The sequence below is a fragment of the Delphinus delphis genome, chromosome 19 (assembly GCF_949987515.2).
Source record: "Delphinus delphis chromosome 19, mDelDel1.2, whole genome shotgun sequence".
NCBI lineage: Eukaryota > Metazoa > Chordata > Mammalia > Artiodactyla > Delphinidae > Delphinus > Delphinus delphis.
In genome coordinates this window covers 51,007,772-51,032,234 of record NC_082701.1, presented here as the reverse complement: position 1 = coordinate 51,032,234, position 24,463 = coordinate 51,007,772, and the positions used below count along the sequence as shown (strand labels likewise).

General features: G+C 48.3%; 1 protein-coding gene across 1 annotated transcript in view; it reads right to left on the bottom strand.

The window, feature by feature from the left end:
- The window catches only part of DNAH2 (dynein axonemal heavy chain 2), an 86,691-nt gene that overhangs the window by 26,886 nt on the left and 35,342 nt on the right, over positions 1-24,463 (bottom strand). The window contains exons 22-49 of the mRNA XM_059996437.1: positions 24,247-24,408; positions 24,043-24,146; positions 22,843-22,999; positions 22,609-22,691; positions 22,338-22,518; positions 21,815-21,953; positions 19,039-19,256; positions 18,722-18,823; positions 18,266-18,391; positions 17,679-17,789; positions 17,182-17,370; positions 16,634-16,737; positions 16,344-16,533; positions 15,631-15,811; positions 14,766-14,893; positions 14,284-14,436; positions 13,876-14,001; positions 6,809-7,027; positions 6,465-6,582; positions 6,116-6,252; positions 5,461-5,598; positions 5,211-5,369; positions 3,392-3,544; positions 3,122-3,213; positions 2,594-2,792; positions 2,217-2,441; positions 1,108-1,212; positions 174-362 (exon numbers count right to left, since the gene is read on the bottom strand). Coding sequence (XP_059852420.1) covers positions 174-362; positions 1,108-1,212; positions 2,217-2,441; positions 2,594-2,792; positions 3,122-3,213; positions 3,392-3,544; positions 5,211-5,369; positions 5,461-5,598; positions 6,116-6,252; positions 6,465-6,582; positions 6,809-7,027; positions 13,876-14,001; positions 14,284-14,436; positions 14,766-14,893; positions 15,631-15,811; positions 16,344-16,533; positions 16,634-16,737; positions 17,182-17,370; positions 17,679-17,789; positions 18,266-18,391; positions 18,722-18,823; positions 19,039-19,256; positions 21,815-21,953; positions 22,338-22,518; positions 22,609-22,691; positions 22,843-22,999; positions 24,043-24,146; positions 24,247-24,408 — 4,188 coding nt within the window. The remainder of the gene's footprint in view (positions 1-173; positions 363-1,107; positions 1,213-2,216; positions 2,442-2,593; positions 2,793-3,121; positions 3,214-3,391; positions 3,545-5,210; positions 5,370-5,460; positions 5,599-6,115; positions 6,253-6,464; positions 6,583-6,808; positions 7,028-13,875; positions 14,002-14,283; positions 14,437-14,765; positions 14,894-15,630; positions 15,812-16,343; positions 16,534-16,633; positions 16,738-17,181; positions 17,371-17,678; positions 17,790-18,265; positions 18,392-18,721; positions 18,824-19,038; positions 19,257-21,814; positions 21,954-22,337; positions 22,519-22,608; positions 22,692-22,842; positions 23,000-24,042; positions 24,147-24,246; positions 24,409-24,463) is intronic.

The following is a 24,463-nucleotide window of genomic DNA, read 5'->3' as shown; positions in this document are numbered from 1 at the left end:
TGGAGGGAGGGAAGAGAGTCCCTCCAGAAGTTTTAGAGAAAGCAGCATTCCCGGATGGGGGTGGTTTGGGGTGTGTGGGCTGCTACTGAGCTCCAAGGCTTACTTTGAGGAGAGGAGAATGCCTCCAAGGAGGCTGTGCTGGGCCAAAGGGGCAAGGTCTGACAGAATTTCACCTTGGAGATGTCTCGAAGGTTGAAGAGGTAGTGGATCTTGGCAGGCGTGGGCAGGAAGCGCTGTACCACAGTGTTGTACACATCCAAGGTGGCCTTGGTCACCACATCCCCAGTGGGCTTCACCTCTTCCTCAAAGTCCTGGAGCTTCTGATTGATCATGGTGCCGAATATCCGGAGGATCTGCGACTCCTAGAAACAGGCTCTCAGGCTCAACATTGCAGGCTCATGACCTTTCACCCAAGGGGGGGGCTAGGGTCAGGGGAGAAAAGCACTTGTCTTGGGGGCAGCATTTAAGGGGGGCACAAAAAACCCTCAGAAATCAAGAGAAATAATGCTTTAGTGTAGTATTTAAAAATCAAGATTAATGCAAACGGTCCACGATGAACAAATACGAACATTTTAAATAAAGACGGGATCCGTATTGCTGGTTTTTCCTTTTGCCTCAGGCTCTCATGAGGCTCAGCACGGTACTATACTGACCTTGTACTTATTTAAAATTTTGGCATCTTGTTCATTGTGAATTTTTGGCATAAATTTTTTTTAACGTTACATGAAAAATATTATTTCTCTTGACTTCTGAGGGTTCTGGGTGCCCCTGAGTGCCTCCCTTGCCTCACCCCAGCCCTGGGCCGCTCCCAGCTCTCTGCTTTGGAGGCTCTACCTTCCTTGTCTGTTTGGTCCCCACTCTCTGCCCACTGGGACTGTTAGGCTTCACATGCCGGAGCCAGGCTACACTCTCACCCTGCAGCTCTCCTAGCTCAGCAGAAGCAAGGCTCCTGCAGAGAGCGGTCTCCCCTTCACGTATCATAGCTCCCTGAGTGCAACTCAGCCCTGGGGGTCCTTGGGCCCCTCTGTGATCTGCCCCGTCGTTCTCTGAGCCACAGATGGCTTTGCCTTCTACAGTCCCCTCCCCCAGACCTCAGGATGCCCTCACCGTAGGGAAGGTCATGTTGATGATGTTGAAGCGACTCTGCAGCCTTGGGGAGATGACGGTCCGTCCACCCCCGGAAGGGCCCATGGCAGCCATCAGGAACATGTCCTAGAGAGCAAAGACCAGATGGGGTGGGGGGTGGGGTGGGGGGTGGAGACAGGCGAGAGGATGGGAAGAGAGGGAGCATGGAAATAGGGAGGATGTGAGAGGAGCCATGAGGAAGAGAGGAGATGGAGGGACAAACAGGAAGAGGGAAGACAGGGACAGAAAGAGCAGGAAGAAACACGGAGTAGAAGGGGCAGGGAAAGGTGAGGGGAAGGAAGGGATTTGGGACACTTTTACAGAATTACTAAAGTAATGTATTTGTTCTTATTTCATCATTATAATCCATGTTCCCAAATTGGAAAATAGAGGTAAGTTAAGAAAACAACATTTGATTATGTCTTCTAGACTTTCTCTTCTTTTCTATTTTAAATAAATAAATAAATAAATAAATATATATATATATACACACACACACACACACACACACACACACACACACACACGTATCTGTGTATGTATGTGCGTGTTTTTTCTCAGAAACGTATGAATATGTTATTAGGTGAGTTTTGGACCCCGAGGGCCAGACAGATGAGTGCCCCAGATATCAGGCTGGAATGGCTGCCCATTGATTCAGGAAAAAGAAACAAGACATTCAGAATCCCATGGGAGAAAAGCCAGGACTGAAGGGAGACACCTGGATTCTGGGTGGGGAGTGGAGGTGGTTACTGAAACAGTGGGAGGTGGAGAGGCCTGGAGACGTGGTTATGGGCAGCTCTGGTTGGCATCAGTGTTGCCATGGGAGCAAGGAATAAGAGGCCTGGGAAAGGAGTGGAAGTTGGAAGACAGGCTCCCTTGGTCAGGAAGCACAGGACAGTCAGTGAGGAGGGTTACTAACAGGAATTGATAACCTAGGAGCCAGATGTCTGGGTCCTGAGAAAGGCAGGACACTCCTGTGCGGGGAGGAACATAGGCTTACAGGATTCTATCCTGGGGTCCCAGAGGAGCGGGGACTGAACCCATCATGGGCGGGAACGGAGGCCTGAAGAACAAATTTTCGGGATGCTTACTCGAATGTACTTGATGGTCTGCTTTGTTCGATCATACCAGAAGCCATAGTCAATCCAGAGGCGAATCAGCTCCAGGGGGGGCTGGGACCCAAATGTGTCCTTAGCTGGCATATTTAGGTCATCCATGAAGGTGATCATGCTTTTGCCTCCAAATGGCACATAGACACCCTTGGTTCGCTTCTCCACCCTGCTCTCAATGATGCTCTGCACGTTATTGGATGTGGTCTGGTGAAAAAGGCACAGAATGAATGCTTGGGTCCCCCAGGAGAAATACGGGGTTAGAGAGGAGTGTCGACCAGGCACTTGGATCCCAAGGGGGAGCAGAGGCAGGGAAAGAGCAGGGAGCTGGCGGCCTGGCCCTGGGTCCTGCCACACACCTGCGCAGACATGTTGACAGTGAGCACTGACCACTGGCTGGAGGGCAAGGACTGCAGGACACTCTGAGCGATGGACGTCTTTCCAGTCCCCACGGGACCCACCAGCAGGACGGGGTTCTGGTTGGCCACCAAGGTGCTCACCAGGTAGTTGTAGCGGACAGTGTCAACGGTGGGCACCGTGATCTTGTAGAAGGGGAAGCTGGTGGGGAAAGGGACTGTGTCTCAAGATCGTGGCCCGCTCCTTTCTAACTCCCGCTTCCTTCTGCCCCGCAGTGTTTATCCTCCTCCGGCATCACCACTCTCTAATCGCCAAGCCTGCCTCCTGCGGGGTCCGGGGATCAGGCATTCTCCTGAAGGACCCTGTCCCATTTCCTCTAGATCCCACTTCCCGCACTGGAAAGCCATCTCTGCCTTGGGATCCACCCTCTCTTCCTACAGCTCACTTTTGCACCCCTCTTTGGCTCTCTCACCACATCGCCCACCCACCGCAGCCCCAAGCCTGACCCACCCCCCAGGTCCGGCTCTCACTTTGGAGGGTAGCGCCAACTCTTTGGGAGCTTCTCCTCAAATGATGTCCAACTCCGCATCTTGGGGTCCACAAAATACTCGTACACTGTGTCCTGAGGAGGGAACGTGTGGTGGGTTACCAAAGCCTTCTTTTAGCTTTTCCCTGCCCAGAAAAAGCGCTCACAGACCACTGGGCAGAAGAAAGAGAGCTGGGCGGCAGGCTGAGGCTCAAGAAGAGTGTAAGGATCAGGGAGGCAGAAAAATAGGGCAGCTGGGTTTGAGGGCCCTGACCTTGTTGGGGAAAGTGCCCTCAATCTCTCGGAGGTAACTGTCGATCTTCTTGCGGCCCTCCTCATCCACGGAGGCACACACAGACCAGATCATGCTGAACACAAATGTCAGCTCTACCATGGAGACAAAGTTCTCACCATCAGCTGGGTTCACCTGGGTGCAAAAGGAGAAACGGAAATACCATAAATCTGTAAGAGGTGGAGGCGTCTAATTTTGGCAGCTCATCACAAAGGCTTAGAGTTTCCCTCCCTTCCTGGTTCTGTTTGGAAAACCATATGGCTGTAGATAAACCTAAGTCAAAACATTTAAATTAAACCTACTAAGTTTCAGCGACACGGTGGGAAATTGTGTTGAGACTCCACTGTCTACCATATTGAATCCAGAATCTTTAGTCTGTCCTTCCAGCTCAACACACATCTCACCATCCTCTTCTCGGGGTCTCTGCTGCAGCGAAGAGGGGTTGTAACACCGCCAACACCATCCACCCATCACCCACCCTGCCCAGCGGGAACTGACTCTTGTGTCTCTGTGTTTTTGCAAAAGCCATTCCCTTTACCTAGACTGCCCTCCTCTCTTTGTTTTGTTCATCAGCGTTCTTCCCCCTACCCAGTCCTCCTTAGCAGCTGGGTGCCATTGACACTATATTACTGTCCTTTTCCCCTATGTCATTTTGCAACTTCACCGACATGGTTTTAATTTATATTAACCATACCAGGAATGGCACACACTGTTATAGATCTTAATTGTCATATAACTTTATATTAATAGTTGAGTGATCTGTCAATGTCCTTAAAGACAATATGAACCATTTCTAGGCAGTAATTTAATCTCAACAGAAAAATACTCAATTTTGGTCCTTACTCCAAAATTCTAAACCAAACAAAAATTTTCTTAAATATCAGTTAATCTGAAAATTTCTAAAACCCCTCATCAGATTAGGTGGGGAGCTCCTCCCAGCAGAAACAGTATCCCAGGGTCTTCCCCAGCGGTCCAGTGGTTAAGACTTCACCTTACAATGCAGGGGGTGCGGGTTCAATCCCTGATTGGGGAGCTAAGATCCCACATGCCTTGCAGCCAAAAAAACAAAACATAGGGGCTTCCCTGGTGGCGCAGTGGTTGAAAGTCCGCCTGCCGATGCAGGGGACGCGGGTTCGTGCCCCGGTCCGGGAAGATCCCACATGCCGCGGAGCGGCTGGGCCCGTGAGCCACGGCCGCTGAACCTGCGCGTCCGGAGCCTGTGCTCCGCAACGGGAGAAGCCACAACGGTGAGAGGCCCGCGTACCACAAAAAAAAAAAAAAAAAAACCATAAAACAGAAGCAATATTGTAACAAATTCAGTAAAGACTTTAAAAGTGGTCCCTATCCAAAAAAAAAAAAATTCTTAAAAAACAAACAAAAAAGAAACAGTATCCTAAGGCCTCACAGATTCCAAGACTTAATATTTAATTTTTGAAAGGATGGAGAAATGAGGAACCAAATGAACTATCCTCAGCTCCCAGATATGGGCAGGAAATTACAGTGAGACCCATTGTGTACTATATCTGATTTAGAGTCCTTAGTTTGGCCTCCCAGTGTGCATGCACATGTGCGCGCGTGAGCACACACACGCGCATGCAAATACACACGCGCGCGCGCACACACACACACACACACACACACACACACACACACCCTGCTCGCTGCCTCCACGGTTGGTGAGGCCTCCCCTTGGAGTCTCTGCTCCACTCAAGCCTCATGTTCCAATTGTGTCTCAGACACACCACTTCCCTGAAGTTGTCCCGGGAGGTCGAGAGCCCTTCCTGCCCTGGTCCCCCCTCACCCCATTCTCTGGTGTGGCCAGGGCTGAGTACAGATTGCAGAGGGAGATGATGCCGCTGTATTCCGGGAGGGGCACCAGCTCGTGGCAGTTTTTCTTCTTAAAGGTCAGCATCTTGTTGATGAACTTTTCGAACATGCGCTGAAGAGGCTCTGCCTCTACCTGGAGTTGAATAAGCAGGGGCTCTGAATTATTCTTGTGTCCCCTCCGCAGGCCCCACCGGTTCCTTTCCTCTCCTCCATTCCCTTCGTACCTTTGGCCTCTTCTCCAGCCATGACTGAACGTAGGGCTTCCAGCCCAGGTCAGCGTAGTCAGTGTACACCACCCCGCAGCGAGACACAGTGGCTGGGGAGGCCGCTGCCAAGTTTTCCACTTCGAACAGGAGAGACACCTATGGATATACTTGGTCAGAACCTTGTCTTTCCCTCAGTAATAAAAACACCCAGAATTCTGATGCCCCAAGGTGTCTCTACTGAGTACCACGTGTGGCAGGATGAATAAAGACCTAAGCTTTACAAATGATTTGTTTGTTAAGAGAAATCAGGGTTTATTCAAGGTCATCCTTATGAAAAATCACTCTCTCGCTCACATTGTTTGAGCGGGTGGGAAAGGGTGGCCTTTACAAGAGCCCACGAATTGTAACTCTGGGTGCACAACGGAAGGTCATCCCTCATATGTCAGTGGCAATGAGGCTGCCTCAGTCCACACAGTGCGTCCTAATACATCGTGTTTTCTATACAGTTGTCCTCAGAGTCTGTGGTAAGACAGGCATTTCTTCTTCAGTCACAGGTTGCCCTGAATCCAGGCATCCTCCTCCTAGGCGTTCCTATAGAACTTCCCCTTCTTGTTGGATGCCCCTGCTCTTCCCCTTAGCCCTGCCCCAGGCCCTCCAGTTTCCACTCCCGAACCTGCTCAGGCATCGCGATGCGCTCTCCGTTGATAAGGGTCAGCACTTTGTTATCGTCCATGACAGAGTTCATGCTCTCAATCCACAGTGTGTCCACAGGGCCATCGAAAAGGATCCACTTCTCATCCGGCTTCTCGTCTTGGTCGGAGGTAGATGATAAGGAAACCAGAGCTTTGTTACCCAGCCCTCCCTCCACGCTCATCTCCCTGGAGACGCAAGCAGTTGCTTCCTGGTGATCTCCGCATTCCCCAAGCATTTTTTCCCCCAAAATGAGCTTTCTATCCCCAGACTGCCCACCCACACAGGAGATTTAGGCATCTGCTCTCCCTGCCCCAAGATCCTTTGGGTACCTGCACAAGCCGTCCGCATGACACTGGACAGGACGCCGTCTGTCCATTCATTACTGTTGAGGTCATATTCCCCATACAGCTCCCCTAGGGACAGTGCCTTAGGGTTCAAAGGGAACTCCTAAAAATGACACAGGAAGGGGGTTTTGAGCTGCCGGCTGACACAAATCCCAAGATGTCCCTTTATTTCCAGGTATTTGTATTTGGCCCCTGTCTCTCTCACCCCTCCCAGGCCGCCCTCCTGGTCTGCACCACCCTCCCAGACACCTACGCACCCCTGCCCCCAGCCTCACTGTCTTCCTGCTACTCAAGTCTCCTCCAGTGGCCCCACTGTCCCAGGTCCGTACTCTGACAATGTTGAAGTTGGGCTCTCCGGCGCGGCACAGGGAGGACAAGGACGACTGAAGAATTCTCCACGAGGCAGTCTTGCCGCTGCCTGTGCAGCCCACGATCATGGTGGAGTGACGGGAGTTCTTGGTTTCATACAGCTGGATAACCTTGGTGAGGGTGAACGGGATGGTCTGCAGGCCCATATCCCGAATCTCCTGCTCAATGGCCTCCCGCAGCTGAGAGAAGGGAAAATACAGGAAGCGGAAGAAAAAGGGTGCGGCTTGTAAGGGACTTTCAAAAGCTCATCGATACCTGGAAGGATAATGTGCAAACCATTAAAAATTGCACCAGGGCCCTCCGCACCCTGACAGTTGTTTGTTCCTTGGGAGGCTGGCCAATTGCAGAGTTGAGAGATTGGGCTCTGGAGTCAGCCAGCCTGGGGCCCCAGCTTTCAGCTATGTGAACCTGAGCAAGTTAACTTCTTTGAGCCTCAGTTTCCTAATCTGTTAAATGGGAGTAATGATGGTACTTCCCGCATAGGGCTGTTGTATTAGGTAAGATAGTCAATGTAAAACACAATGTCTGACACGCAGCTCTACACATCTTTTCTAATATCATTCAACAAATATTTATTAAGCCTCTAAAGTGTGTGCCAAGCAGTGTGCTGGGTGCTGAGAACAAATTAGTGTTCATCCTATCGCACAGCCCACAGTCTGGTGGGGGAGCCAGACATTAAACAAATCATCACCTAAGTTAAAAAGATGAAAACTCAAATTCAAAAAGATACATGCACCTCAATGTTCATAGCAGCACTATTTACAATAGCCAAGACATGGAAGCAACCTAAATGCTTGTCAACAGATGAATGGATCAAGAAAATGTGGTATATTTATACAATGAAATATTACTCAGCCATAAAAAAGAATGAAATAATACCATTTGCAGCAACAGGTATGAATCTAGAGATTATCATCTTAAGTCAGAGAGAGAAAGACAAATATCACATGATATTACTTACATGTGGAATCTAAAAAAATGATACAAATGAACTAATTTACAAAACAGAAACAGACTCATAGACATTGAAAACAAACTCATGGTTACCAAAGGGGGAAAGGCGTGGATAAATTAGGGGTTTGAGATTAACAGATACAAACTACTATATATAAAATAAACAAGGACCTACTATATAGCACAGGGAACTATATATAATATCTTATAATAACCTATAATAGAAAAGAATGTGAAAAAATATATATATATATAACTAAGTCACTTTAGGGCTTCCCTGGTGGCGCAGTGGTTGAGAGTCCGCCTGACGATGCAGGGGACACAGGTTCGTGCCCCAGTCTGGGAAGATTCCCACATGCCGCGGAGCGGCTAGGCCTGTGAGCCATGGCCGCTGAGCCTGCGCGTCCGGAGCCTGTGCTCCGCAACGGGAGAGGCCACAACAGTGACAGGCCCGCGTACCACAAAAAAAACTAAGTCACTTTGCTGTACACCTGAAACTAACACAACATTGTAAATCAACTATACTCCATTAAAAATTTTAAAAACAAAAATGAAAAATAAAGAAATGCTTATAGAACCATGACCCACGTGGGTCCCAGAAGAGTGTGACATTTTTAAATACACAGCCAATGCAACCAAGTAAGTTCAAACAATGCAAGATTTTACTTGTATCTCTCAAACACCACTAACAGGCCTCACCCCTACTACTTCCCTCCACTGTCTGAGAATTAGTTGTATTAGCATGTTTGGGTGTATTTGTGTGTGTGTGCGTGTTTAGCATCATGCCAAAAGTTTAAAATGTCACATTTTCTATTTACTCAGTTTAAAATATCCTGTAGTTTCTTCTTTGACCCATGAGTTACTTAGAATTGTATTGCCTAATTTCCAAACATTTGGAATAATTATATATTGTGACGAATTTCTAGTTTAATTCTATTGTGGTCAGAGATCATCCTCTGTATAATTTTCAATCATTTGACGTTTATGAGACCGCTACTTAATAATCCAGCACACAGTCAATTTTGGTAAACGCTCCTTGCATACTTGAGAAGAATATGTGTCTGCAATTATATGCATATAATGTTCTACATGTGTCAGGTCAAATCTGTTAAAAGCATTCAAATCCGCATCTTTTAAAAAAATATTTATTTACTTATTCATTTTATTTTTGGCCATGTCGGGTCTTAGTTGTGGCATGCGGGAACTTTCCCTGTGGGGCACAGGCTCTTTGTTGCAGTGCTCGGGTTTCTCTCTAGTTGTGGCACGCGGGCTCAGTAGTCGTGGCTCACGGGCTTAGTTGCCCCATGGCATGTGGGATCTTAGTTCCCTGACCAGGGATCAAACCCATGTCCCCTGCATTGGAAGGCAGATTCTTAACCACTGGACCACCAGGGAAGTCCCTCAAATCCGTATCTTTATGGATTTTTTTTCTTTTTTTTGGCCACAACACACAACTTGTGGGATCTTAGTTCCGGGACCAGGATTGAACCCGGGCCATGGCAGTGAAAGCACTGAGTCCTAACCAGTGGACTGCCAGGAAACTCCCTTTATGGATTTTTTTATCCACTTATTTTATCAATTTCTGAGAGAAGCATGTCAAGATTTCCCACTAGGGTTGTGGATTTATCTGTTTCTACTTTTAGTTCTGTCGATTTTGTTTTATGCATTTTCTAGCTCTATTATTAAGTGCATACAAATTTAGAATGCCATATCTTTCTGAGCATAGGCCCTTTTATCATTATGAAATGTCCCCCTTTATCTTTAATATTCTTCTCGCCATAAAGTCCACTTTGCCTGATATCAGTAGAGTTAACATTGTGATCAGAAAATGTGTTCTGAATTAATTCCCTTGAAATTTTTGAGGCAGATTTATGACCTTTACATGGTCAAGTAACCTAAATATTCTATGTATGCTTGAAAAAAATGGTTATTCTTCAGTTATTGAATGCAATTGCTGTCAATGTCTTGATTAACTCAAGATTGATTGTGTTGTTCAAATCTTCTTTAACAAAACTGACTTTTAGTCTGCTTGGCCTATCAGTTACTGAGAGATGTGAAGAGCGCCACTACGATTGTAGATTTGTCTATTTCTCTTTGAAATTCTGAAAAATTTTGTTCTATTTATTTTGAGGCCATATTATTAGATGCATGCAAATTTAGAATTGTTGTATCTTCCTGGTGAATTGAACTTTTTATTATTATGAAGCGGCTCTATTTCTGGTAATTCATTTTGCCTTAAGATCTATGTTGTCTGATATTGCTACCCCAGCTTCCTTTTGATTAGTGTCTACCTGATGTATTTTTCTAGTCTTTGACTCTCCACCCTTTGTCTTTACGTTTTACATGTGTCTCTTGTAAACAGTATTAAATATTAGTATAACAATGTATATGATTCAATACATGATTATTTTTCCTTTCCTGCACAACTTTTTGGTTTTCCCTAGGGGTTAACAGTTGCTCTGGTTTTTTGTTTGCTTAGTTTTTAATATACTGATCTTTAACTCAACTCCAAACTCTGCCAGTTGACTAAGTCTCTCAAAACTTTTATTCTCACCAGGTATCGATTTCCTCTTCTTAAAGAAGTCTGGGGACTTCCCTGGTGGTCCAGTGGTGCAGAGTCCACCTTACAATGCAGGGGACGTGGGTTCGATCCCTGGTCTGGGAACTAAAATTCCACATGCCACGGGGCAACTAAGCCCACATGCCAGAACTACTGAGCTCGCGTGCCTCAACTAGAGAGCCTGCATGCCGCAAACTACAGAGCCCACGCGCTCTGGAGCCCTAGAGCCCACGCGCCACAGCTAGAAAAGAGAAAGACCCGTGCGCCACAACGAAAGATCCCGCACGCCTCAACAAAGATCTCATGTGCTGCAACTAAGACCCAATGCAGCCAAAAATAAATAAAATAAATAAATAAATCATAATTTTTAAAAAATCTTAAAAAAAAAAAAAACAAAGAAGTCTGCCTGAACCTTCAGATTTGCTTCAGTTTGGATTGGCTTCTCTCTTTGTCTGGTGCACAACTGTCATCCCGTGTCCTCTATCTTCCTCTTTCTTGGAATGCTCCTGCATTGTGGTAGAGCACATCCTCTGGTAGCTTTCTGAGAAAAGGATGCAGTGGAGGTAATTTTTTGTTTTTTTTGGAGAGTCTGCTTGTCTGAAATATCTCTGATCTAGCTTCCTATGTGACAGGTTGTCTGGGTATAGCGTTTGAGGTTGGAAATAATTTTCCCTCAGAATGTTGAAGCCTGCTTCATTGTTTACAGAGCCAATATTGCTACTGAGAAGTCCAACATTCTAATTCTTGATCTTTTGCATGTCATCTCTTTTTTTTTCTCCCTTTTTGGAAGCTTGTTAAATCTTCTCCTTTTCCTAGTGTTTTAAAATTTCACAATGCTGGGCCTTGGTAAGGATTTGTTTTATCTATTATGTCATGCATTTATAGATCCTTTAATTATGGAAACTTAGATGCTACAGTTCTGGGGATTCTTCGTGAATTGTTTCATTACTGATCCTGGCCTCCTCCATTTTCTCTGTTCCTACTTTTTTTGGAACTGCTGGTATTTCAGTGTTGTCTTTCCTAGACTGGCACTTGAATCTTAATCTCTTTCCCGCTTTGTCTGCTCTGCTCTATTCTCTGGAATATTCCTTTTCCAATAGCATTTCATCAGTACTTCATGGATACAATACCTTAATCTTCTCTCTGAGTATACTAATGATAGATTTATTTTAAAAACTTTTCTTCTCTCTGCATTATCTATTTTCTCCAGTTTGCTTTTTCCTATTTGTTTTGGCTGCTTTCATGTTAGAGGCCTTCCTCAGATGGGTGGTGAGCCTTGGTTTTCGGCTCATATATAAGGGTGGAGGACTAAAGAGCTGAATGGAAGCTCTGAGTGTGTGAGTGGGGCCTGTAGACTGTGAGTGTCACTGTAGATGATTTATCTGGGACTTCCGTGGGGACATTTCCATTGTCAATGTCTTGCTCGTTCCTCTTGGGACAGAGAGATTCCCCAGAGAGAACTCTTCCAATTTCCTGGCTGGCTGGCTGCCGGCATGCTGGGGGCTTCAGAGAAGGCTAAGGGTCTCAGCATTTAATGTGTAAACATTCACTTAATCCCCATTTTTAATAGAGTTTTCTCCCGCCCTCAACTATACCATGTGTCCCCCAGACCAGAGACCTACTATTGTTACCCTCTAGCCTTCCACCAAAGTGGGAGAGGCACGGCTATCCAGGGTCGCAGAGAAGGGGAGACCTGCTCCCAAGACTGTTTGCTGCCAATCCTTCTCATTTCAGCTACACCTCCTTTACTCACTCCCCCCACCTACTCCCAACTCACAATTCTCCCCACTTCCAGCCTCTCAGGTTTGCTGAGTAAGTCACAACTTGATTCATTTATTTCCCATGTCACAATTTTGCTGTCATTGCCTCTCCCATTCTCCCCACCCTTTCGGGTATAGACGCCTTATTTGTAAAAATCTCTTTAGAGTAGTTGTAGCAGGTTTTCAAAAGGAAACAAAATTGTTTTTAATCCACCTTTTTATCTGGAAGTCCTCCCTGTGAGTTGCTGGATTTTTAACATTTCAATTATAATATTTTTTCATTTGTAGGAACGCTGTTGGTTCTTGTCAATCCTACTTTGTTTAGAAGTCTCTTGTTCCTGGATCACAGTTTCAAGCTCCTCTCTTGTTTCTTTACTTTTATTTATTTCTTTGTTCATTTTGCTGTGCTGTGCGGCTTGCCCTTGCGGGATCTTAGCTCCCCGACCAGGTATCAAACCCTTGCCCTTGGCAGTGAAAGTGCAGAGTCCTAACCACTGGACCACCAGGGAATTCCCCTCTCTTATTTCTTTAAACATATTAAATTTAGTTATTTCTAGAATTCTGTGCTGATTATTTTCCATCTTTGAAGTCTTTGTGGATCTGATTCCGTTTTGTTGTTCTTTGGCATCCCATTCATAGTATCTTGTTTCCTTGTGTGTTTTGTGATTTTTGACCAGAAGCTGCTCATTTTCTTGGACTTTCATGAGAATTCTTTGAGGCTTAAGTTGAAGCTTCATTATTCTAGAAATAATTTGCATTTGCTTCTGCCAGTCACTTGGGGGAGACACTAACAAACTGGAAATACTTTAAATTAAGTTCTAAATTTGAGATTTGGGGCATTACACATTAAAATAAATTATGACCAGGAACCATGTGAGGGCTGACTTGTGGTTAGGAAATCTCAAAGGAGATTTTGCCCCTTCCTCTCATCATCAAAGGTCACGACAAGCATGTTTCTTTACTGCATGGACCCTCGTCAGTGGTGGGTTTCTCATTTTCCCACTTACTGAAGGTGTTTTCCTTTGTGGACGGAAGTTTATGCATGACTGGGTTTTCTGTTATACCTCAAAATGTGGGCTGCTTCATCTCCTACCCCCAGTGCCTTATGTTCAACAAAAACTTTCGGGGAGAAATCCAGCTTTCTCATTCACTTGCCTCCCTGCTTTTACTCCCCCTCCTCATCCCAGGATTCTTTCTTTCTTGCCAGTTTAGCAATACATTTTAAAAGATGTATTTTTATATTTTTATCCAGCATTTTAGTGGTTTCAACCGAAAGAATCATTCAGGGTATCTAAACTACCATACTGCCAGAGAAGAAAATTCCTACACTTTCTAAAATGCTCCTTCCTTGGCCTCTTCCATCCCACTCCTCTCACATATCAAAGAGCTCCTAGCAGCCTCTCCTCAAAACTCCCTGAATGAGAAGACAGGTAGAGACAGGAGAGGGCTACCAGGTAGAAAGTAGAAAGGCCAGGGGATCAGCGGTCTCAGTGAAGTCAAGGAACTGATGAGTAAGAGTACTTGAGCTGGTGAGTCAGGGAGTAGGGAGTTGAGGTGAGAAAGTAGAATGTTTGAATAGGCCTGTATGGTTTTATAGATAAGGAAGCCCAAAGAGAGGCCAACTGTGTTGCTCAAAGTCACAGCCAGTGAATGGACAGCTAGTGAAGGGCAGAACGAGGCCTGGAGGCCAGGTGTCCTGTTTCCAGACCCACATTCACACATGAGGTCAGGGAGAGTCTTGAGGAACAGATACCTTGCCGTAGTCAATGACCGGCAGCTCGATGCTGGGGAACAGATCTTGCACGATGGCATTGAAGAGCGGCACGTCCACTGAAGTTAGCTTGGCGATGTTCATGTCTCTCATCGAGAGCAGCAGAACCTGAATGGGAAAAGACAGAGACTCAGGCTCGCGAAGCCAGGAACGAGGTACTCATCAGGCCCTTCCTCTCCAACTGGGTGAGAGGCAGGAGCTAAGAACCATGGATACATCCGAGCTAGTCTTTAGCGATAGGACAGGTGGAACTCAGGCAACACCTGAGGGGAGGGGCAGGAGGGCGGGAAGCCTAAGCTAGTGAAAGTAAGGATCTCAAAAACTTCAGTGAAGGCGCATAGGACCAGTGACAGTGGAGGTTAAGGTCCGACGGTCGTGTCCTCAATCTACCTCTTCATCAGACAGATCCGGCTGCAGGCGGCGCTTCTTGCCAGCGCAGTGCAGGAGGGAGGTGAGGGCACGTAGGCCAAAGTCATAATGGTCCTGTCTGGAGAGCTGCTGCACGGCCAGCGAGTAAAGTGTGTACACCTTCTTGGCCAGAATCTGGAGAACAAAATAGAGGAGGAAACAATCCATCTCCCCACCAATCCCTCTGCTTCATGTAGGGACAGTTACAGATCCAAGAAGCTAGGTCCCGGGACTTGGAGCGGCTGGGAAGGGCCCTGTGCACAATCCTAATGAGAAGATCCTGGGAATCGCGTCATCAAGGACTAGTGACACCACAGAGGGGAGACCTCCCTCCATATCCCACTGACAGCCATGTAAGTTCCTCGTAGGATAAGCTGATTATGAGGCCTCCAGGGGGTTCTTCGGTCCAGAGAATAATCACGGAAGGGAAATAAAGTGTTGGAGACAAGAGGTTATCAGAATACCTTGCAGTTGCCAAATCCTTCCCCAAAGAGAATGATTTCTGCAATGAGGGTAGCATCGGGCACCACCATGGCAACTGGACGGAACATGGATTTAAGATTATCAGGAAGCTCTGTGCGACCAGCATAGCCTGGAAAACAGCGCCATTTATTCAGAATCCATACTGCTTCCCAAAGACCTACTTCCCAATCAGTCCCATTTTCCCCATCCCCAGCTCCATCCCTAACTCTCTCCCCAGCTCCAACTCTGAGACCTCTTCCTTTCTCATCTCAGCCCTGGCTCTTCCCACACCACTTTGCTCTTCTTTCCTACCCCTGGTCCTTTCCTTAACCTTCTGCATGGCCCTGATTCAAACTCAAATCACAGAGCTGTCAAGTTCCCATCTCTCCAAGTTCCATGTATAACTCATGTTAGTGCTAATAGAAATCGCACCTGTTTATCTGATTCTTTCAGTACCGGAACCCTTTCCTGTTTTCTCCTAGTTCCTTCCCCCAGAGCTGTTCTCAGGCACCAGTAATGAGAGACCCTAGGCCCTGCACTCTGGGGGAGATTCTCCCATTCGGCAAAAGGGATGGCAGACACACCAGAACTCTGGGAGCTAGTCCAACAAAAGAAGATGGCTAAGCACTTTAAAAGACTAGGGCTACATGTATGCCTGCAAGCTGTTATTAATCCCTTTAGGGAGAACAGTAAGATTGCCACCCCTCCTCCCAGAAATGCGTCTGTTTATCCTTCTCTCACACTTTATGGTCTTTAGCCACATTTCACTTGGCTACAAACACTGGCAGGGGGTGGGGGGATGCACAGTTATTTGCCCTGAACACTCAGTTCTCCCCCCAGGAGCCCCATCCACTCCCAGGCCCTTACCAGGGTTCATGGTGATGAAGATCCCACAGGACCACACCAGATTTATTTCAAAGCCCTCAAAATAGAAGCGGGTGAGGCCGGCAGCCAGGGCTGAGAGGATGGACAGGATCTGCTGGGCCACCACGGATAGCACTTCCACGTTGATGCGGTTAAACTCATCAAAGCAGCCCCAGGCGCCCATCTGTGGGTGGGGGGGGAGTCGCTGGGAGCAAGAAAAGTATCCCCAGACTGGGAGAAACTAAAAATTGTGACTAACATATTCTCCCTGAAATGTTTGGATAGGAGCAGCAGCCTCTAAAATGAATGTGTGTGTGTGTGTGCGCGCGCGCGTGCGTGCGTGCGTGCGTGTGTGTGTGTGGTGGAGAGGGCCCCATAGCACTGTTGTGGTTTCTGGCCAGAACTTTCCACCAGACAGGAAGGATCTAGGGGAATGCCTGAGAGGTGTGGGTGGGAAAGTGACCAGGGTAGGGAACTTGTGGGTGTTGAGCGACTCCAGTGTGCGTAAGTTATTGGATCCTTACATAATCTTGTGATTTTGCAAATAAGCAAAGTGAAGCTCAGGGAGGCGCAGGGACTTCCCCAGTGGTAAGAACTAACTGAGGCGATGCAGTGTCGTCAGCTACAAAGCACTGAAACAGATCTGGGTTTCAGCTGATTTTCTAGAACTAAAAGATATCAAAGGGGCCTCCTGGCCAGGCTGGCAGGATGCTAACCTGGGCCAGGCCTGAGTACATCCGGCCCATGGACTTATAGTCCAGACCCTCAGAGCAGTTGACCACAATGACATATATGCCGAGGGCCTTGCCCAGGTCCTTGACGGTCTCGGTCTTCCCTGTGCCTGCAGGACCTTTGGGGGATCCACCTCGATGCAGGTGCAGGGCCGTGGTCAGTGTCATGTAACACCTGGGGATGGAGGACAGGACTCAAGCCGGACTCCTGGAAGCCTTGGCTCGGCATTCGATGCCCCTACCCCAAGCCCCCTGTTTGCCTCCCCACGGCCGACCTGTCTGTCAGCGGGGTGATGACAAGCCGGCCAGAGTTACCCAAGTACTCATAACCATACTGGAACTGTGTGTTGGTCTGGCGGATCATACAGTCGTCGAGATCCTAGGGAAACAGGGCAGAGTAAGAGAGGCGCGGGCTTGGAGGAAGACACAGAGCTGCAGCGATGGCCAACAGGAGGACTGGAAGCGGCAGGGGAGTTGCAGGGAGAAGACTGGGGGCTCCGTTTAGAGTTAGAAGGAGGGACGGGCTTACGGCCAAGATGGAAACTGGGGGTCACGCTGCACGTGTCCAGCCCAAACTATTGCAGCAGCTGCTTGGAGTCTTTCTGAGTCCCGATCAAGCGACACCCAGAGTGGGCACTCCCTGGAAAAGTGCCACTTGCCACTCCTTACTTGGCAGGTTCGAGAGAGAGTTACCAGCTAGATTAGGTGCTGTGATAGGACTAAGGGGTGGGTTGGGATATTACTGTATTTAGAGAACATGAATTGAGTTAAAGCATTAGGATCGGGTTTAGGGTACGGGAGTGGGAAGCTGGTCCTTCGGCACCTTCTCCCAGTAGAAGCGCAGTTGGCTGAGCCAGTCGAAGGAGCTGACGTCCATGAGGCCACTCTTATAAAGCTTCTCCAACACGTCCCGGGCGTGGACTTCTATTGTCACCAGAGCCACAATTTTAAGGCGCATAATCTTGGTCAGGTTCCCCCTGATGGCTTCCGAGTACTTATTCAGTATTGACACCTGTGGAATGAGGTGCCAGAGAAGAAGGCGGCCTGAGCAATGCCACCAAACCCTAATCATGCCACGTCCCAGCATCATTCCGCATCCAACCGCAGTGCTGACCCCTCCCCCACTGCAGCTCCTGGCCCCCAACACCACCACAGGGAGACATACTTCTGACCCACCCAACCTCTTCTTGCTGGACGCCTCCCATAACACACTCTCGTTCGGACCTTTCCCACCAGCTCATCGCTAATTCTGACCCAATGTATTGCCCCCTTCCTCCAGCTCTAACTCCAGGCCTCTCCCGTCCTGGCAGGGCTCCCCACCTGCTTCTTCTTCATGACCTTGAGGATCTTCTTGTCTCCCCGCTCCTTAGCTGTCAGCAGGCACGTGGTGACATCAGCCGTCCACTGGATCTGACTGGCAGTGATCACCACCTGGGGCACGTGTAGAGGCTCTATTCCAAAGCCCTGTCCCTGGCCACACACACAGCCCGGCTCCCAAAACCCAGCTTCTTCCGGGACCAGCTGCTACTCCTCTCACTACGCCTAAACTGCTCTGAAGGATGGGCACGTGCCCAAGTCAGGAGCTGAGGGTCCACGGTGCAGGCTTCTGGGGCCGCAGCCCAGAACAGGGGGCAGGAAACCTGCCTTTTGTGCAACTCAAGATTCTGTCCTTAGGGACTTCCCTGGTGGTCCAGTGGCTAAGACTCCACGCTGCCAGTGCAGGGGGCCTGGGTTCTATCCCTGGTCAGGGAACTAGATCCCACATGCTGCAACTAAGACCCGATGCAGCCAAATAAATAAATAAATATTTAAAAGAAAAAAAGAAGAAGAAGATCCTGTCTTTACACTGGCTGCTTCCTTTCGGCTCGGTCCTCCTTGTTCCCTCATTTCCATTGACCCCAGCTCACCTGGCCAGCCCACTCCTTCACCCACTTGTCCCTCTTGTTAAGAAACTTCTTGAGGGCCAGGCGGCAGTTCCGGAGAAGGTCCCGGAGGGTCACCCTCATGGTCCGCTCCACATCACAAAGCCAGGACTGGGGGGAGGTGAGAACAGGGTGGCTCACCCTCAGGGCCAGAGTCGGGAGTCCCCAGAGTGAAGGTGCTTGGGAAACAGGACTCCGGGGCTTTGGGGCCCAAGAGAAGAGCAGGAGCTGGGAAGCGGCCGGCCTGCGTCCCCGAGGGAAATGGAGACTAGGGGGCAGACTGTCCGACGTTCGGGTGCAGGGTAGAGGTTAAGAGTTTTAGGAATGGCAGGTGGGAGGGCAAAAAGTGACTAATATCCCTTCACAGAGATGCCCTCTCCTCACAGAGCCAAGCAAACTCAGAAGAGTCAGCTTGCTTCTCAGGCCCTCGTTGCAGCTCACCTCCACAGGCCCTTCTAGAAGTACCGAGTGGAGGAAATCGACATACTCGCCGTCGCCCGAGAACATTCCCACCGCTTCCCATTTGCTGCTGGGTCCCCCGATCTGCAGAAACAGGAAGCTCTTGAGCCCTTGGAGGGTAATTTCTGCTCCTCCCCCCTCCCCTCTGTATTACCAATTCTAGAAAGTTCTGTCCCAGATACCCAGAATCGTTATATCCCCCTCCTGCTGGGAGGGCACGGTCCCCTCCGAGGCCTTGAACACCTTGACGTCACCATCCCTCCCCTGCCCTCCTTTGCATCATGGCCACCTCTACTGACCTTCTGCATTCTCAGCAATTTGATGTTGTCAAAGCATTTTTTGAGGTGTGGCTGCACAGCCTCTGGGTTGCGGGACTGGCCCAGAATCTCCAGGAGGTCATCGTTGGACAAGAAGTAGAAGCGGGGGAAAATATGGCGCTTGGTCTCTAAATACATATCCAGAGACTTCTGGATGTCTTCCAGGATTGTGTTCATTTCTATCAATGTGTCCAGGAGGCCTGGAGAAGAGAACAGTGAATGATATTTGGTGGCCCTTGTACCATTGCCCTGAGTAGATCTGGAGCCTCCAACTATATCCACTTTGCCAGCTCTTGAGTGTTGGGGCACAGACTGCCATATGGTTTTTGGAAGCAGATGCAGTGTCCCCAGTCACTCTTTTCCCATCCTCTTCATTAATTCATTATTAAGAATTCATTATACACTATTGTACGCATTATACATTACGCATGAATTATACAATTCCATTAATATAACTACATCTCCCACCAGTCCTTTCCCACCAAAGAAGTGGGGCTCTGCCGATCATCCTAAGAGCTTCTGAAAATCAGAGCTTGTTCTGCACGTAAACAATTCAACAAGTTAAAACATTAGATTTGGGACTTCCCTGCTGGTGCAGTGGTTAGGAATCCACCTGCCAACGCAGGGCACAAGGGTTTAAGCCCTGGTCCGAGAAGATCCCACATGCCGTGGGGCAGCTAAGCCCGTGCGCCACAACTGCCGAGCCTGCGCTCTAGAGCCCGTGAGCCACAACTACTGAGCCTGCGTGCCACAGCTACTGAAGCCCGCGCCCCCTAGAGCTGGTGCTCCACAGTAAGAGAAGCCACCGCAATGAGAAGCCCACACCCTGCAACAAAGAGTAGCCCCCGTTCACCACAACTAGAGAAAGCTCGTGTGCAGCAACGGAGACCCAATGCAGCCAAAAATAAATAAATTGGAAAAAAACCCCATTCGATTTAAATACATATCACACGCACACAATGAAAGGGGTCTGCAGTCACTGGGGTTGCCAGTGTCCCTCGTGACAGAGCAAAAAGGGCACTAGAGAGAATTCCCTGGCGGTCCAGTGGTTGGGACTACGAGCTTCCACTGCAGGGGGCGCAGTTGGGGAACTAAGATCCCACAAGCTGTGCGGCGTGGCCAAACAAACAAACAAAAAGAGCACTAGATTGGGAGGCAGACGATGGCCATCCAAACTGCGGCTCTTTCACTTAATTAGCTTGTCGGTTAACCTCAGGGAGCTTTCACCTCTTTGTAAAATGGTAATGAGATCCACCTCAAAGAAAAATTCGAGACATAAGATAAAATGTGTTCCCATTTGTAGGTTCTTGATAATGTTAGTTTTCTCCCAGCACTAGATTTTTTTTTTTTTTTTTTTTGTGGTACGCGGGCCTCTCACTGTTGTGGCCTCTCCCGTTGTGGAGCACAGGCTCCGGACACCCAGGCTCAGCGGCCATGGCTCACGAGCCCAGCCGCTCCGCGGCATGCGGGATCTTCCCGGACCGGGGCATGAACCCGCGTCCCCTGCATCGGCAGGCGGACTCCCAACCACTGCGCCACCAGGGAAGCTCCCAGCACTAGATTTTGATTAGCTGATCTCCTGGTCTTCCAAGTTTCTAGCTTTCTGAAGAAAGCATGGATGTCACGGAGTCTGAACTCTGAGGTGACCCTCAGGCCTTCAAGTACAAAGCCTACAGGCTGTTAGAACCTTTGAGCGACCACCTGAGTAGCCCCTGGAGACCACAGGGAGACCCGGTAGCAGTGGACCACACAGCTTTGTTCTGTGGGTTCAACGAAGAGATGGCTCTGCTTATAAATTGTTCTAAAATGTAATTATGTCAATTATCTCCAGTATTATTTCTAAAAAATTCATGTTGTCACTCAATTTTGCACATCTTAATACTTATATTTTACCCGAGTAATTGAATAATAATTTTTTTTTGATGTGTATACTTAAGGTTCTTGGGAAAATGAAGAATTGTTAGATTGGCCCTTGGCAAAACAAAGGTCCTCCGTACCCCATGCCAAAACTCTTCTCAGGACATGCACTGTAGGTACCCGTCGCCAAACGTGACTTCCTGATTCTTTACGCCAATCGAGCACAATCAACCAGACCTCACTATGTGTACATCTCTCCCCCATCCCCTTACCCAATCCCCATGCCTACCAAAATGTCTACATTAAAGACTAACTAATCTGATAAACCAATTAAAGTCACAATAGCTCATAGTAACCAAAGGTTTTCTCTGTGCCGTTTAATGTGACAAGTGCTTTATTTGCATTATCTCATTTACCTGCATCATCTCATCGAATGAACCAGCTAGAGAAGAAGAGTGACTCCTCGATCAGTGTTTCTTGAGGCACAGTACTAATGATTGAGCACTAACTTTACGCCAGACACTGTACTGAGTGCTACATACTCCTCTATTATCCTTACAAAGACCCTGAGAAATAGTTATCGTTAACCCCACACACACTACAGGTGAGGAAACTGCAGTACGGAGGAAGCAAGCTGCCTGAGAGCACACAATCGGTAAGGCATGAGTCAGAGTTTGAACTCAGGTCTGTCTGATTCCATATCCCATCCTCTTAACCACTACATTGTACTCTGCTCAAATATGTGTTGAGTTTAATTTACGGAACTACTATTTAATGCTTAGAAGAGGTGGTGGTGATGGTAGGACAGCCAGGTGCAATGGTCAATCTTTCAGTAAATGAAGAATGTGGCCATGACTTCACATATGTATAGCGCCAGCTGAGGTTACGTCAGGGCTCAGACCTGGATAGTGGGTGCTCCGGAGAGCATTGGGGTCCTTGTTCATCCGGTCCATGATGTCTTTCCAGTTGCCGTTGACCTGGTCAAATAAGACTGATTCATTGGGCAGCTGCTTGCGGATGTCCTCTCCTAGGAAGATATTCTGAAGGGCCAAACAAATGGCGTGAGAGGCTGTTTCTCACACACTCTCCACACTCTGCTCCCTGCTCTCAGACCAGGAATGACAGTTGAGGAAAGATAAAGAGCATCAGAACCAAAGGGCAAGATGCTCAAGTTCTAGAAGGAAACTTGGGATTGGGAGGCTAGGTATGTGGGTCCGAGAAGAAAAATGGAAAAAGAACAAAGGCTTTTCAAGGAGGGGGCTGAAGATGAGAGGTAATAACCAAGAGTCAGATGCCTGGGTCCCAGATGAAGAATGGCTTTGGAGGTGGGAAAACGGGGCCGATAACAGGGCAACTATCTAGGTCCTGTACAAATAAAGGAGTCAAAACAGCAGGTAGGGGGAGCTTGGGCAGTGAATCCTGACCTCTAGGTACATCCACTGACGCTGCACCGTGAGCACCACCTCAATAACTTCCAAAATGAGGGAGAGGCAGCGTTCCCAGTGGTCTACATCCTTCTCAAAGGCCTTGACGAAACGAGATGCCTTCATGGTAGACAGAGCCACCTGGTTATCTTCCAGCGCCTGAAATACTTCTTCTGTGCCTCTGCGGTGGAAGGTATCAAAACCATAGTCCAGCCCCACCTGCCAAGCCTCAGTCCCCACTCTGCAGCCCGGGTCACACAGCCCTGTCTACCTGAGCCGGTGATGGCCCTTATCCTTGTAGGGGACTATGTCTAGCTGAATCACATCCCAGGTCTTGGCGATGTTTTCTAATGCCTGCAGAAAGAAATTGGGGAACAGATCAATCAGGTATTTAGTCCCCAAGGGTAATAGGAGCGGGGAGGGGCCATCAGATGATGAAAAGCTGGGAGCCTTTGTTCCAGGAAGCTTAGGAAATGAGGGACCATGGGAAAGGACTCTGTCGTACCAGCTCTAGAGCCAGCGCTCTGGTTGCTGAGGCAGAGATCTCCCCAATTTTCTCCACATGCTGATCCATCCCAAGCTCCACGATCTGCTCCAAGGTGAAGCTTTCAGATTCCTGATCAAACTCCCGTTGGATCTCATCCCTGATCTGATCCCAGTGCCTGCAGCCAGGGACAAAAGGTCAGATCAGGACGCTGGAACACCAGAGCCTACTGGAAAGTATCAGCATCACCCGCCAATGGCTTTCTCCCACTGGGATATTATGATTCCGTGTATTTATTAATTCACGATTCAACAGATATTTACTCAATAGCCTCTAACATACAATCTGAGGCACTGTGGGGAATACGGAGACTGAGGCGCTGACTCTCTGGAGAGGGAGTTAGGACGGACGGTTGCAGGTTCACTATAGATGATGCCTTGGGCCAACTGCTTTACATGAACCATTTCATTTTCACGGCCACTCTATAAATGAGGACCACTCTATACATGTTATTCCATTTACACATGCAGAAACTGAGGCTTAGAGAGGGTAAATAACTTAAGCAAATAAAGCGGTTAGGTGACACTTAATTGCATAATACTTATTAGAGACGCATTGCCAAAAACATTATGCTGGAGGCAACACCAAAGAAGTAAAATTACCTACTCCTAAGTGAATAGAGAATTATTAAAACACCATTTATAAAATAGTTTATTCTAGCCTCAATGGTTTCAAAGCCCTCTTCTATCATGTGATAAATTCCAGATGCACTAAAAGAGGTAAACTTGAAAAGCAGAATTATAAAGTATGAGAAGAAAGTGTGTCTATACTTTCTGTGTCTACGGAGAGAGTGTGTCTACAACTCTGGGGTAGACGGGGTCCTCTTAAACAAGGCACAAAAGCAAAACCCCTAAGGGACAAAAGTTATTAGGCTTGGGGCTACAACGTGCAAGTGTCTGTAGGACAGAAGACGTAAAGCTTAGCTCTGACAGACAACATAAATTGAGGGGCGACGGAAGGGAAAGAGCCAAGAAGGCCGGAGAACCCAGGACGATGTGACAGACGGAGGACGGCGGTGGGCTCTTGGGAAGCCTTCTTCAAGGCGTGTGTTGGTGAACAGAGGGGCAGAGAGAGCTAGGAACGCCATGGAGGGGACAACCGGGAGAACCAGGTGACGGCCAGGCCAGGGGGCGACCCCCAGGAGCCGAGGGGCAGCCTCACCGCTCTCGAAGGGCAGGGTTTCGCAGGTCCGAGATGAGAGGCATGGTCCTCTTGAACTGCTCTATTTTTGAGCGAGTGGTTTCAATAATCTCCCAGTTTCGGTCCTGAGCAAAAGCGAGAGGTGTCAGAAGACCTGACCATCTTTCCCACATGGCCTCTTCCTCAGTCAGCCTGCCAGCAGCCCCCCACCCTCTCCCCACGCACCTTGTACTCTTTGGCCAGTCTGGTGAGGCGGCGAAACAGCCCGTGGGCCGTGGTCTCCATGGCCTCTGTCTGCAGGGTCAGGAACCGGCCGGTTTTCCACTGGTTCCAGTTTTCCTCCCAGTCTCGGGTGATCTCCCAGACTTGCTGCAGCGCGTCCAACTCCTTCGTGGCCAAGAGCAGACAGGTGCATTGAGTGATGTGACTCTCGCCCTCCTCC